We start from the raw sequence: 15,000 nt of genomic DNA on the forward strand, positions 1-15,000 counted from the left end.
CATTCGGTTATTCTGTGATTCAAATTAGGGCCAGTGAGTGGAATTCAAATGCAAATATTTCATTAACTTCATGTAGGTATGCTTTTAATAATTCTCATGGCTGGGCGCTGCTAAGTGAAAAACTCCTACAGACTTCTCCTCCATACATATTCATACATTTTGAAACCGCTTGATGGGAACAGCTCATCCTTTCATTGCCGTGTCAAAAGTGCAACAAAAACATTTGGCCTCAATCAGTGTGCTGCAGTATGTGTGCTTAGGAAAACTTCATTTGTTAACTCGTTCTGAACTAGATGTTGGACTGCATTTTTAGATCATAGATGTGTAGATATGTCACCCAGATCTACATTGTCTGATGACTGTTACTGCACAGTAATGACAATATGAATGATTTAGTTAATTATTACTTACTAATAATTTGCTATCATTCTGCCGGTAAAAGTTTTTAGTGCAATGCATTGCTTGAATACAACTGAATCATATCATAACATCCTTTCAGTGTGGCATTTTTGCATTTGGTCATCCATAGTAAGAGGTCAGTGAACTGCACCAGTCAGCTGCTTGTAAATGAGACACGCTGTATTTTCACAACATAGCCCTATAGCTTGGTTTTGAGACGTTGTAAGGCAAGTGAAACAGGCATTGGATACTGTAAGACTAAGCCCAGCTCGGGACCAGGCCTCCTTTGATGATTCATTGGCTGTGTGATGCTTTAATTGCTCTAATCCCGTCGGCAAAGCCAGGATTACGGTCGGAATCATAATTAGCGCCGAGCTCGGTCGGTGCGCCGGTGCAACACGTCGTCGCCCACAAGTGTCACGTTGCCGCGGCGGCGGCGGCGGGCCGTGATTAGGTCGTGTCCAGAGCCTTCCCGAGACGGCCGGATGAATAAGAAGGGAAGGAAAAGTCTAAATATCTGACATTTAGTGCGGCGCGGATCTCTGATTGGCACTTGATTAGCGCCTAATTTATGCCATTATCTCCTTCAGCGGAATTAGTAGGCCAGAAAATTGTGGCGTAAATCAGCGGGCTGGCGAAATGAATGGGCGGGAAGGGTGTGGGGAGCTGACGGCGCGCGTCGTGAATACAATAAAAGCAGAGCTCCTTAAGACTCGTCGGCCAGCGATTAGAGCGAGATGGCGGGAGAGCATTGTGCCTGTGCCCCTGCCTGTGCCCCCGCGCCCAGTGTTTAAACACAGACTGGCGTGGGAGCCAGCTGGTGAGGGGCCAGGGCACTCTTGGGAGTCGTTGGCACCAGCGGTAGCGCTCAGGGAGAGAGAGATCCCACTGGGCAGTTTACCCTCTTGGCCAATTTGGTTTTTTTTTGTCTTTTTTTTGTTTTTATTTTTTTCACTACAAATCCCCCATGCCTAAATGTGGATTTGTGGATTTTCAGAATTAATCTTTTTTTTCTCTGTTGTTACCAAGTTTCACAATGGTAGCTAGATGTACCAGAATTGCCAAATTCAATTCCAAACCCAAATCCTTTTTTTTTTTTGTACCACCCAGCCTATCCCACAACCCCTTGCACACTTAACACCAGTCAAACTCCCACCGCTCCGCCCCACCCCACCCTCCCCCCATTCCACCGCCAGTCCTGAACTCCAATCCTCAGAGGGACGGAAAATAATTAGGGAGAGAAAATTGTGCCTGACACTATTTCTGAAAAGCAGGGTATTGTAATGAAAGCGGAGCAGCCATCCTTTGTGTCAGAGGGAGGGGGGAAAAAAAGATGGAGGAGGGAGGTGGAGGTGGAGGTGGAGGTGGTGGGGGGGTAAAAAGGGACCGAATAAACCCCCTTCGTTCTCCGTCTTTGTGTGCGAAAGGCCCGTGGAGACTGGGAGCGAGGGCTTTAAAGGGGCTCTGCGGCATGAGGGAGAGGAGAGGCGCTGGAGGTGCCCAGGTGCCCAGGTGCCCACTAGACTGGCGCAGGCGAGGTGACGGCACAGAGCCGCAGCCCTGCCTAATCATTGTTGTCAGAGCCGCGAGAGAGGGAGCACAATGAGGACGAATAGCCCACAAAAGGCGCTCTCAGCATGGTCTGCCTAGTGCCTTCACCCTCTCTCTCACTCTCTCTTTCTCTTTCTTCCTCTCTCTCTTTTTTTCTCTCCTCTGTTTCTATCTCTTTTCTTCCTCTCTCCCTCTCTTTCTCTCTCTCCTCCTATCTCTCTCTTCCCCTCTCTTGTTCTTGTTTTCTCTCTCATCTCATTCACTCACTCACAGCCAATAGCTCCCTCACCATTCCTCTTCCTGTCCTATTCTCTTCCAAATCCGTCTCTCCACCTTTCTCCACCTGTGCCTCTCGCTCCATCTTTCTCCACCTTTGCCTCTCTCTCTCTCCATCTTTCTCCACTTGTGCTTCTCCCTCCCTCCCTCTCTCTCTCTCTCTCTCTCTCTCTCTCTCTCTCTCTCTCTCTTCATTCTTCATTAAGCCAGAGGTAGTTTGAGTGTGTGAGGAAGAGAAAGAGAGAGAGAGAGAGAGAGAGAGAGAGAGACTTTGAGTGAGCGAAGCGTGCTCCACACAGGAAGGAGGAATAAATCCACTGTCCCACATACTGCAGGCACGCTGTCGCTCGCTCGCACGTCGTGCAATCTTACGCCAGCAGCCACAGCACGGCACAACATGGCACGGGCTCGGGCGGGGGGGCGGGGGGGGCGGGGGATGGGGGATGGGGGACAGGAGATGGGGGGGACGGGTGACGGGAGACTGATGAGGCGTTGGCACTGCTGCTTCATCTGGACTGAGGGATGGGGGACGGAGGATGGCGGAGGTGGACAGCAGCAGATGTTCCACAGTCTTGATGGGGGACCCGCAAATGACAACTCGGCTGCTCAGAGGCCAGCGGGGGCAAGGCAGGAAGGCGTGGTGAAATATGGCCACTCAGTCTACCGCCATTTGTGTGTCGCCTTTTTACCAGACGCTCCCAGGGCCTCCACCATCAGTAAAAGATTGTTTTGGTCAAGGGGTAGACGTCTAAAATAGTTGAGGATGGACAGGATGTTGCCAGTGTTGAACATCCCCAGTAACAGACTGTGTTAGTCTTTAAGACCAATATGCTCATTTGCATGTGGATTGTGAAACAGTGAATGAGAGTGAGTGGTAATTACTAGCAGTGTTTTTACTTGGCTAGCGAGGAGCTTTGTTGTGTTTTGTATCCCGTCCTAGCCTATAAATATCTCTCTGGTGGTTTTGTTGCCACATTGGAAGCTGTAGGAGTATGTATAAGCTGCGGAATTAGGCTAAACCTCTGAGACGCTCACAGTCTCTGGTGGAAATGTCGCCTCTGCCGAGGGAAATAAAAAGGCATATCTGCGTCTAAGAGGGGGGAAAATAAACGCTGCACTTTGTTAATGAGGATAGGATGGCATTTTCCGAGTGATTGCGCTAGCTAGCGTCCTCAGCATTTAAATCAGATGGGAATTCCTCCCAAATCCCTCTTAGATGAGAAAAATAAATTGACAGTCAGACACATATGGGTCACACTTCTACTTATGAGTGCTTAGACCTGCTTTCGTGGTTGCTAATTCATTTGTTTGGAGCAGAATGTATCTAACACCCCACGGGAAACCCAAGAAGGTGCCAAAAAAATATGGTTAGTATTTGTAACTTTTTTTTCCGTCGTGGCACAAAATCCCGGGTCATTTGAATGTTATTGATTCTCCTGGAAGAGCTGATTTGTTTTGCGTGGCATGAGGCGCTGACGGCTGCTGTGGCTTCTGCTGCTCGGGTACTCGGGGTGATGGAGGCGGCGCGGAATAATGCCCGTCGTCATCAGTGGGGTCCCTGGGCCCCCCGCTCCCGGGCTCATTACACGGGCTGGCAGGCACCGGCACTCTCCTCCATCTTGAAAAGTCATTCTTTACACCTGGATCTGCCTCTAAACGCACCTACAGGGGAGCATGGCTACGATGGAGAGACGGGATAGGAGAGACCATTAGGCCATTCTGCCCAGAGACCTTTTTTTTGTTGCTTTTTTTTTAGTGTGAATCTCTCTGCATTTGGATTCCTCTATCTCGGATGCCTCCGTGCTACGCTGTGACAGAGGGGTCTGACGGTCGTGTGTGTGTGTGTGTGTGTGTGTGTGTGTGTGTGTGTGTGTGTGTGTGTGTGTGTGTGTGTGTGTGTGTGTGTGTGTGTGTGTGTGTGTGTGTGTGTGTGTGTGTGTGTGTAATTTACCGGCTTAGCACCGCACAATGCACTCGCGCTTACCCAATTGGAGTGAGTGTCTTCCAAGCACTGCTGTTTTCCAAATATGACACAGATGAATGAGGTGAACTTAATTTGTCTCGCTGCCTCCTATGATGCAAGAGCCTGGCAACAAGCAGCAGGATATTGTGCACCCTGTACATCCTCACGTTTCCGCACGCAGTTGCAGAGCGAGGAAAACGCATCAAGCTTTCCTTTCTTTTTTTTTTCGTAGTAGTTTGAGAAGGTGTGTGTGACACTGTCGCTGTCCTATCGATGGACGGTGAACGGGAGCAAAATGGTGCACTTTCTGCATCAGGCCTGGGCTGTAATGTCAGGAATTTGCTTCTGCTAAGAAAGAGCAGACAGTGATAAGGTGAACTTGTGATAAACGGAATGTCAGCCGTTATGGAAATATTTCCGAACTCCGGCAGATATCCGGGGTTTCGGCGTTCCTTTTTCCCTCAGGCTGTGCTGCCAGAGGTAGGCAGGTGTCTTCGACGAGAGAGCTCGCCATCGAGGCCAGACCGCGTAAATCTCTCACCTGCTTCCAGAAGGGAGGGGGCGATATCGGGGAGAGGAGACTGGGATAGGAGAAGGAGGACGGGCTGTCTCCAGCCCCCCCCCACACACACTCCACCATCCCACCATCCCACCATCCCCACCCGCCACTCCCCTCCCTCCCTCGTCCTCAAAGGGACTTTTGGGAGAAGACACACACGAGGCTCCAGCTTGGCTGGTGTGGTGTGTCTCAGCCGCACCGCCTCCGTCCGTCCGTCAGTCCGTCTGTCTGCCCGCCCGCCCGCCCGCCCGCCCGTCCCTGAGCAGGTGCAGACTGAACCTGAGCCGGGGGGGGATAGAGAGAGAGAGCGAGCGAGAGCGAGAAGGAGGGGATGGAGGGATAGAGAAGGAAAGGGAGAGAAAGAGAGAGGGAGCAGGGCGTCTCTCCAGACTCCAAGCAGCAGAGCCTGGGGCTGGGCAGAGCAGAGCAGCCTCTCCTTCATGGCGTCCCCGCCGGACTGCCGCGCTCTCCCACTCCCAGGGTTCTCCAGGGTTCTCCAGCGCCAGCAGCTCTGGATTAGCGCTTTACCCATGAGCACTCGGGATGTTGCCATTTCAAAACCTGCCCACATCACCAACGAGGGCATTCAGATCTAACTCCCCAGTGGTCATCCCTGCCTGCATATCGTCCTGTAGAGTAGGTATCCGCAAGGAAAGAAATCTATCACTTTACTATTACTATAAATAGCTGATGAAGAAAGTGACGGCACCATTTGATGTGTTAGTACATCATCCCCCACCGCAAAGCTTACATTTAAAGTCATGAGCATCTCTTTTTATTAGAATCATGAATATTATTTTTTTATTTAAATTTTTTTGTAGAGAGTAGCATTGCACAGTCTGAGATCATCTTTGAGGTAATAAGTTCAGTGGTGGTAACAACTCCTCCTCAATTTAGGTAGTCTTGTTTTGTCTCTTGTGTGTCTCGTGTGTGTGTGTGTGTGTGTGTGTGTGTGTGTAGACATTCTCCAGCTCAACAAGTTCTTAAAAGTCGGCGTGAACTTCCCCACAAATTGGTCTGATTTTGCATTCTCAACCCTGGGCGAGGGGGAGTTTCATCATCATGGTGCGGAGGCTCTTCCTGTCTAGGATGAAAGCTTCCAGTCCGGATTCAAGCAGGCTCCTTGGGGTGGAACTGAAGGGAATACACCAGCCATGAACATGGTTGTCAGGGCAAATTAAGATGCACCGACAGGGCTTGTGCTGTGCATAAGTGTTGTGTCATCAGACATGAGAGAGAGAGAGAGAGAGAGAGAGAGAGAGAGAGAGAAGGAGAGAAATAGTTCTGTACTACCTAGAACTAGAAACTGACATTCCAGTGGACGAAGGCAAGAAAAGGGTTTGATCATCGGCTCGTCTAAAGCTGGTCAGCTAGCTGTAGATGCACCTGATTCTTTTTGCTTGAACATACATAACAAGCGTGACGTGTTCAAATTGGCAGATGGATGCTCTCCACTCTTGCGTGGACACGCAGACGAGCGCTGTATAGTGCATGAAATTCCCGTTAGCTTTGAAGTTCCACTGCAGTTGCTCTCTCCAGATAAAGCAGCGGTGGTTGGCTGGCTAGACAGATCTGATCCGTGTTGAGGGATGATGGATGGCCTGTATTGGTCTGAAACTGCAGCCTCCTCCTGCCCCTCAGGATGAAGATGAAGTGTAGGATTACGTTTAGAAGTGAACGGTGCGCTAACATGTATACAGCAGGTGGTTGGCTAAGTGTGTTCTGCATTTTGCTATTTATACTCTGTGCTTTAATCTTCTGCTCCACACCCTTATCTTACACAAACTATTAAATGGCCCATAGGCTGCTAAGTAGCACTATGATCTATCCGTCAAAAGAATGTAATCATCTTCATATTCATGAATGTTTATAGTTTCAGCCTATTTTTTAAAAGCGTAATAAAAAAATAAATGCATACATAAATGCTTTTTTAATAATTATAATAATAATAATAATGAAAAATGGGATATTCCTATGATTTATGATACTCAAAAATGTCAATGGTAAAAAATGAAATATGTATCTAAAGCAAAAGAAAGTCACTAATTGGATTGTGGTCTGTAGAAGTAAGTTCTCCACAGCCTTGGGAAGCAATCATAGTACAACATTACATTTCACCACAACATACTAATAGCATCTCTTCCACAAGTTGTAATGGTCCATTAATTTTCTCTAATTTACCCATTATAATTTGAATTCGGCAATGAAACGAATACTAGGAAACTCTTCTCTTGGGTAAAACATCATTTTCTGTTTTATATGAGTTCTAATACACTCATTTGTTGTGAAGTCGGTGCACAGTCGTGTTGATTTTTGCCCTAACATTAATTACTGGCCGACTGAAGCCTTTAGTATAATTAGATTACGTCAGTGTTAAGGGCTAAATGAGCGAAAAGCATTGCAGTTCATAGCATTTAGTTGTGGTTCAGTATTTCACAAGTTGGGTTAAGCATCAGTCTTCCTTTTTTTACTCAAACTTTGCGGTTTAGATTGTGCTCACCCAAAAACAAAATTAACCACATTAGTGGTAAAAGCATGAAATACCCACTAAATACACTATTTACAAAAATGTGTGAGCTATTCATTTAGATTGCATATTATGTGCTTATGAGACTACCCTTAGTACTACATTTCATAAAACAGACTCGGAGCAAGAAGCGGGCATCCAGGGTCCAGAAAGTAAAAGTCCTGCCATATATTCAGCCGCGTCCAGTGAGTTCAACCTTCAGTTAGAGATGGACCATCATGCAGAGTACATGTTCTTGTGCACATGTATTAGATATGAATTTAAAAGCTCAGTGTAGAGACCTTTCAGACGAAGCAGCCCTTTGGTTTGAAAAGGTCCTGGGACGTTGTAGGAGAGAACAAGATGTTGCTTCTGAACGACCAGGGAATGGGCTCCTTTTTTTAGAGCGCCATCTTTCAATGTCTTCATCTTTTCAAAGTCTGTACTTTTTCAAAAAGCCATCAGAATCTGTTTCTGTCCGCTCTCTGTCCCTCACTCCATTAAAGATGATTGATAGAGGCAGAGAATCTCCTGTCTGGCTAGCGCCTTCCTCCCATTCCCACAAAAATTGCAGGCAGATTGAAAGAATGGTATGGTTTTCAGCTTTATTGAGTTTGGGATGAAACAATATTCTTATATCAGTCAGTTGGGCACCCTCGATAAGAGCCAATCAGTTCATTATTACCCTTTCTTTAAAGAGTTAGTCTTTGGCAGTTTTTTAAATGTATTATTATTTCATATATTATTAGGATTAAAGTATGTGGAACGTGAGGTTGTGCGTGTGCTCCCTCTGTGGGGAGGCTGAAGAGTGAGCAGTTGCTCTGTCAGGGTTGTGTTAATATCATCACATGATATCATGCTGTGGCCTGTCGTGTCTGTCTGGCTCCCGTCTATAGTGACCTCTGAAGAAGAGCCCTGGCCAGCGTGTATTTATAGCTCGTATGAGTTACATTTGCAGGACTAAGGCATCCAGATGTGTCTCTACTAAGCTTGTCCTAGTGTGCATAATGGCACAAAGGTTTTTTCTCTCTCTTTTTCTCTCTCTCTCCCTCTCTCTCTTTCTCTCTCTCTTTTCTTCTTCTTCCTCGGTTTCTTCCAAAGCTGCCAGCTTGAGGAGAGTTTTATGATGTTTTCTATGTGATGGATAACTCGTTCATGGAGGGGCGTGAGGCTTTTGGAGGGTAGATCGTTTGGATTTCTATCTCCCTGCCTCCTCCGGTAAGATGGGCCATCCATCAGACATGTCCCGGGCTTAACCGAGTGAAATTAAAACCTCGGGAGGTGGGGCCCTGGGGTGCGTCCGAACAACCCCCCCACCCCCAACCCCCCAACCCCCTACTCAACATCCTCCCTCCTGCACAGACCAACCCAGATGGAAAAACACAAATCCATCATGAGATGCACTCGATCACAGAGATTTGCATTGATTTGGATGGAGACTGTAAGGAGACGTATTATTTCGGCACTATTGGGTAACCATTTAGTTGTAACACTGCTTGGTGAGACTGACATCATCGTGTCATAAGCTTGTTGTGGCAGACGTTCTACACGCTGTGACATCTGATGTCCGATGATTTGACAAGCTCTGGGACTAGGATGCCAAAACAGCACACACTCGCCATTAGGCATGTCTCAGCATCATGGAGTCAGACAGATTACGGTGACGTGACATTGTTACATTACCCGACGCTGACCGATCTCGGATATTTGCATCGAGTCACACGGCGAGTAGGTGGTGTGCGAAAGAATAGGGCTTCTGCACGAGCTCTGGAAGCGGGCAAAGAGGTGACTATCAGCTCAGTTGTCACCCAAACCCAATGTGATCCTGTGATAGCCTGAAGGAATCTAAATATTTAAAGCAAACAGGCAGTGTGTTTACACCCTGCTCATCCACCTGAGCTGTGTTGTCATTACAGCTTGGGCAGGACTTGCTGGTGCTTACCCAAACAGGCCTGAAAATGAAACATCTGTCCCGTGTCCACAGCACTCAATGAGAGATGTAGCGTATGGATGTTTGCCACTGCAGCATAATGCTACTTGGGGTGTCTACTCTCTCTTGACTAAGCTTTGAGCAGTCATATGTTCACTGGAAATAATGTCTCTGACATTGCCTGCTAATCACTCTGGATGCTGCTGCTTACAGTATGTGTGGCTGCTTGGATCCTTTGTGTGTGTGTGTGTGTGTGTGTGTGTGTGTGTGTGTGTGTGTGTGTGTGTGTGTGTGTGTGTGTGTGTGTGTGTGTGTGTGTGTGTGTGTGTGTGTGTGTGTGTGTGTGTTTTGTCATTCTTTGTTTCCACTAGATTGTTTGGGCATGAGTGTGAGTGGAACACGTGTTTTGATATTTAGACTACATCATAAATCTTGTTTTGACCAAATCAAAACAACAACAAAAGGTCAAATATGGATACTGGAATTAAAATGCCGTGTGTTTCTGTACCACTGGCATACTTTTTGGAAATGCTCAAAATGTGCATCAAGTATTTTGTTGAAACATTCAGTGAGATGGAGTCTAATGACTATGGAATGCTAATAACAACAACATGCCGTATGCAGTATGATGTTTACATGTATCGTGTATACACATTAATGTTGCATTCTAGCTAGGATATGTGAATAATACATTTAGTTTCAGATTTACAGAGCACAGATATGTAGCAGATGTTAAAAACATAACATAATTAGGGTACTAGGCTCACAAAGTAGCTCCTCTTTTTTTGCTAGACCTACTGTACCTTCACAAGACAATCTGTACCCAATATGCCTTTAATTATCTTATAAATAGCCTACAGCAGCTAGGATAGAAATAGCAGCGATGAAGCCACTTAAATTCACCTAAAATGCACTTATCACTTCCTATCAGCATAGCAAATTCAACTGTCACCTCACACAAGGCTGTGTAGAGAGCAAACGAGGTGGCTGTGGTTTGCTAACACATTGTCTCTCTGCCATTAGTTAGTCAAACAACTTTATTATCACCGACTGTGTTATCACCAGATTCCGACCTTTCAGCCACAGCGTGGTATTTACACTTTGTGGTTTAATATTGTTGGAGTTTGCCTTTAATGTCATGGTATTTCTTCTCTGTTCTAGTGGACGGCTGCATACATCGAGCGGCAGGCCCCTGTCTCTACGAGGAGTGCCACACGCTGAACGGCTGCGCCACGGGAAAAGCCAAGATCACCGGCGGCTACGACCTCCCCGCCAAATGTAAGCACCCCGGCTATTACTGACTGTGCATTCTAAACCATGGGCCTCCCAATCAAGGCCCTTTGCTTGGGACTATCGGAGACAAAGTGGCTCTCCTTGTCAAGTGTGATAAACATTTCCTTTCGAGTCTTAAGTCTGCACTGTCTGAAACGCACTTGGCTAATTGTTTGCAATGATGCAATTCAACAGGCATGGTTGATTAATGAAGTGTTACTATTAGGCCGATGATGGTTATTATGATGGCTGACTGTTGTGTGGCTAGCTGAAGGGGCCATCTGTACACAAACAAAGACATTAGGGGAACTATTAGGTTGTAATTTGATTGATATTTCATACTTGATTTATTCCATTAGCCGACCACTCTTTCCCGGGGTGAGTTATGAACAGTGTCACTCCATTAATGGTGGAAGGAGGACAAAACACAAGACTCATTGTTCAGCTTGTGCTGATATTGTCTGTCTCCAGCGCACTGATGTCAGTGGCTCCATGTTAGTGGAGACGAGAACGACTGTTGGGCCTTTCTCATGAGGTGGATTTCTTCAGCTTGGGAGCGCGTGAAGGATGATGATGGCAGTTATTGTTCAGAGGAGGTCTGTAGAGATGGCTCCCAGAGAGTTTGTTTCTTCATAAACGGCAACAAGGAAACAGATGTCTTGCACAGAGCTATGTGAGACTTTGGGCCCAACACGAACATCTCCTCCCCTCCCCTTGCTCTGTGCCTCCCCCTCTCCTGGGCATTAGTGCACCATTAATGTAAAATATGAAAATGGTACATTTTGTGAGATGCTACTATATGCAAGCCTGAGGAGGAAATGTCGATACATTAAGCGCGCTGAGAACAAGTTCAAGCCAAGTCCACCATGTCTTATGGATTACTCATAGGGGGCAGTCACAGTGTGATGGTGCTAATCCCATCCATTGATGTTCAGACAGTGAGACAGTGACTTCACAGTCATTCTTTTACCAAAACGGCACAAGTTATAAACTACATGAAAAAAAAAAAAAAAAAACCCTGACTGATGGGTCAATAATTCTTGGCAAACTTGTATGTTGTTGAACTATAACACAAAAGAAGGTACAATGCTTCTTTGGAAGGCATTCTTTCTCCCCCTGCCCACTCTCTGGCAGTCAATCACGGCTGTTGTTATTATGGCAGATTTTACTGCGGGTAAACAGCGCGCATGCTGCCTCCTCCTGCTCGCTGGAGTCGGCCGGCTTTGTGTGGAGCGCGCCGTCGTTTGTCACTCTGTCCATCAGTGTGATTTCTCATCTCGTGAATCTGCTCCTCTGTGACTAATTCTCTACCCCCGTCTCCAATCGGAGGCAGTCGTGACTGGAGCCGAGCATCCTCCGGTCTCTCACACACTCTTTTCCCGACACATTTGTGTGCAAAGGAAGGAAAATATTCAAAGGAAATGTTACGCTATGCATCTCCCCATCATCTTTGTTTGTCTTCGACTCCAGCTCAGGCCTGTTGTGCGGATGAGAATTGATTGCTATTTGAATACTAATATGTGCCATTGTGTGTGTGGATGTCGGGTGAGCCTACACATTATCATTACATTATGCTCAAGAATCAAAGGACAACATCAACTTTTACAACTTTCCTTAGTTTTCTGTGCTCTCCCTGCATTATACACTGAACACATGAGGCCAAAAAACACCCACCAGTACACAGAAGACACACAGGCCAAGCCAACGTAATGAATAATGACTATAATAAGAACTGATGGTGCTCCCAAGCTACCTGTGTTTATATCTACAAATATGTTTGGCCACAGAGTTTGCCCACTTTCCAAACATTGAATTTAGCTTATGCTGTAATATAATGCGCTTTCTATCGAATAATAACTTCGGTCTAGTGGTGTAATTGCAATCATATATTGTCTGCATGGCTCTTGACACATGTTTTTAGCTTGCCAAAAAATATATGAAAACCAAATGCAAATACTATGGCTAATAGTGTGCTCTTCCTACAGTGCAATTTTATGTCTGAAAGCTGCCTTGTATTTAAATCATCATATGAAAAGCTAAGAGGCAGATGGTAATCTTGACCTCATCTATAACACGTTCTCAACATGATAGCCGCCCCCGCACCAGTTTGAGTGTGTCGATGTTTCCGTGGCTACCCTGGGATTTGCACATATGTATCCAAGTGAGAGGCCAGAGGAGCCCTTTATGAGGTGAGGCTCCCTGGAGTCCATCACACAGGTGCTCCATAGGCAGCCAGTGGTGCTGAGGCAACCAGCCACAGGTTAATTGAAATGTACTGTATGGCCCTACGGGTGGTTTCTTTCATCCATTACTATGTGTGGCAGCTGCAACATGTGAAGGGGGTTCTCTTCAAAGCCATAACTGAGGTTAATGAACACTTAGGCTCTGCATATTGCTGTGCTGTGATGTGATCCAAGCTCCAGCCCTCGCATAACAAAAGGTTGGTGGTTGAGATCTGTGTTGTTGGGCAAGCAGTGCAGTACTTTGCAAGAGCCAGAGGGAATGAAATGTAGACTATGCCAAGACTCGGGTTTCTAAATTGATAGCTGAAATCTGATTCTCTTCTTCATCAGGCCATATCAATCATGCACCATGACTGATTTAAAACTTGCCATAACATAGAGGCACTATTAAGCAGGGAGGCCTGTGGATGGAATTGATTCAAAACTCTCCACAACAACCAGAGGAAATATATTCATGCATTGTGCAGCAACAAAGCTTTTCATTTAGATCATTACAAGCTACACAAGAGGAATTCGTCATGAGGACAAAGCAGATTGGAGCCATTGTTGCCATGGTTATCAGAATAGGGCAGCACATTTTTAAAGCGCATGTTAATTCTTTTAGAAAGTGGCCTCTTGAGGATCCAAGATGCATTGCAATTGCTCTCTGTGCAACCAGTTGTGTATATGGCCTCATAGCATATCTGAATGCAACATCTTGCCATAGAACAGCTCTTATTTTTTCAGTTGTCTGTTTCCTATATTGGGGCACTAGCATCCTTTAAAAATGTCTGTGTGGTACCTGTTATAGCCTACTTAAAGAGAGAATCCCGCACACTGTCCATTACGCATGCAAACATTTGTTCACAGTATTCACAACGTTTCGGTCATAGACCTTCCTCAGGTGAATTTACCATTTGTGTGGTACCTAACATTCGTTTTGTTTTGACCGCTGACCTCGTTGACATCGATGATGTGTTGATAGTGTCCGTGCAACAGATGACCACGCTGACGTGGGCCCTTTGGCCTCCATGAAGCCACTCTTGACCTTGACACGCCCGGCGACGAGAGGAAAGTGAGTGTGAGCGTTAAGTGTTAAGGGGAATAGCAGGATGTCAGATGTAGGGTGCTGTGTGCCAGGTCCGTGGAGGCTTCTATCGGAGGGCTGGAAAAGGGAGCCAGAGCAACGCCTTGAGCACAGAATGAATTAGAGAGCTCTAAAGGAGGCCACATGTGCTCTATCTATCTTTGTTTGCTGGTGGGAATATAAAATCGCTTCAATCTAATTTTCCGTGAAGTGTACACTCAGGCCTGTTCTGCCGAACTTGTAGAGTAGAGATTAATCACGCTGGAATTCAATAGAAACCTTCTGTCTCTTTATCGCGCCTCGCCCCTGACCTGTTGATTCCTCCAGGGATGCTGATTGGATGATTAATACTGTATGCCCGAGATCACCTTCACCCCTGTGTCACGTTTGCGAGGTCGGTTCGGATGAAGCGGCCCTTGAAAGTAACGTGAAAGGAAATCCTGTTACAGAGGCGAGGGGGGGGGGGCTTGGACAACAGGGCTATTTTGCTCATCAAATTCTCATTCCTCAAAACAGTCTCTCCGGAGCCACGGCACCTATTATAATCTGTCAAGGTCGGCAGGTTGTAAATTATATCACTTTGGCTAATGTAGAAATGAAAAGAAACTGAGGGAAGGAGAGAGCGGCGGTGAGGGAATAAAACGCTTCCTCATGTTTGGACAAGGACTCCGTAAATGCCCAAAGGAAGAGCCCCAGTATGGCCTGAGGGAAGTGGCTTAAAGTAATGATTCCACAGCCGAGAACACTCCTCCCCAGGAATGCAGGGCTCAACTCGAGAGGCCAATGGAAAATGACATCGCAGTGCGGAGCGTTTGGATGTTTTATTTGACTTTCTTTCCCCTCAGACAAGAAAATTGCCCTCCATTAGTTTCCTCTGAGTGGCGTTTTGCTCGCGATTCTCGCAGGCAAATGAGCCGCCCCTTTAAGAGGGCCTTGTCACATGTGGGACGCATTATTATGGGCTGGCCAGGGATTATTAATAAATGACAGTAATTATCCACCTACTAGACTGGAAAGTCACTAAATAAAAGCCACGTCTGTTACGGCAAGTCCGTCGGTGAAATCAGTGAGCTGCCCGCAGTTGTGTATGAAGATGGAAACTCGTGCCAATCTGTGTCAGGTTTATTTTTGTGTGGTTCAGCTATTTGACAGACTGTGTGTGTTGTCCTAGTGCCAGTGTGGTGGTTGGAATATACAGAGCTAAGCGTTGATCGTCTCTTTTTTTGCGCTTTCTG

At 46.4% G+C, this 15,000-nt stretch overlaps 1 protein-coding gene across 4 annotated transcripts in view; it reads left to right on the plus strand.

Annotated features, from left to right (window-relative positions):
• Positions 1-15,000, plus strand: part of macrod2 (mono-ADP ribosylhydrolase 2) — a 537,441-nt gene that overhangs the window by 185,082 nt on the left and 337,359 nt on the right. For all 4 annotated transcript variants that reach the window (XR_009936258.1, XM_062520021.1, XM_062520023.1 and 1 more), the window contains exon 5: positions 10,346-10,462. Coding sequence is in view for 3 of the 4 variants with exons in the window: in XM_062520021.1 (XP_062376005.1) it covers positions 10,346-10,462 (117 nt within the window). In the remaining variant the exon portion in view is untranslated. The remainder of the gene's footprint in view (positions 1-10,345; positions 10,463-15,000) is intronic.

Source organism: Sardina pilchardus, chromosome 18 (genome assembly GCF_963854185.1).
Source record: "Sardina pilchardus chromosome 18, fSarPil1.1, whole genome shotgun sequence".
NCBI lineage: Eukaryota > Metazoa > Chordata > Actinopteri > Clupeiformes > Clupeidae > Sardina > Sardina pilchardus.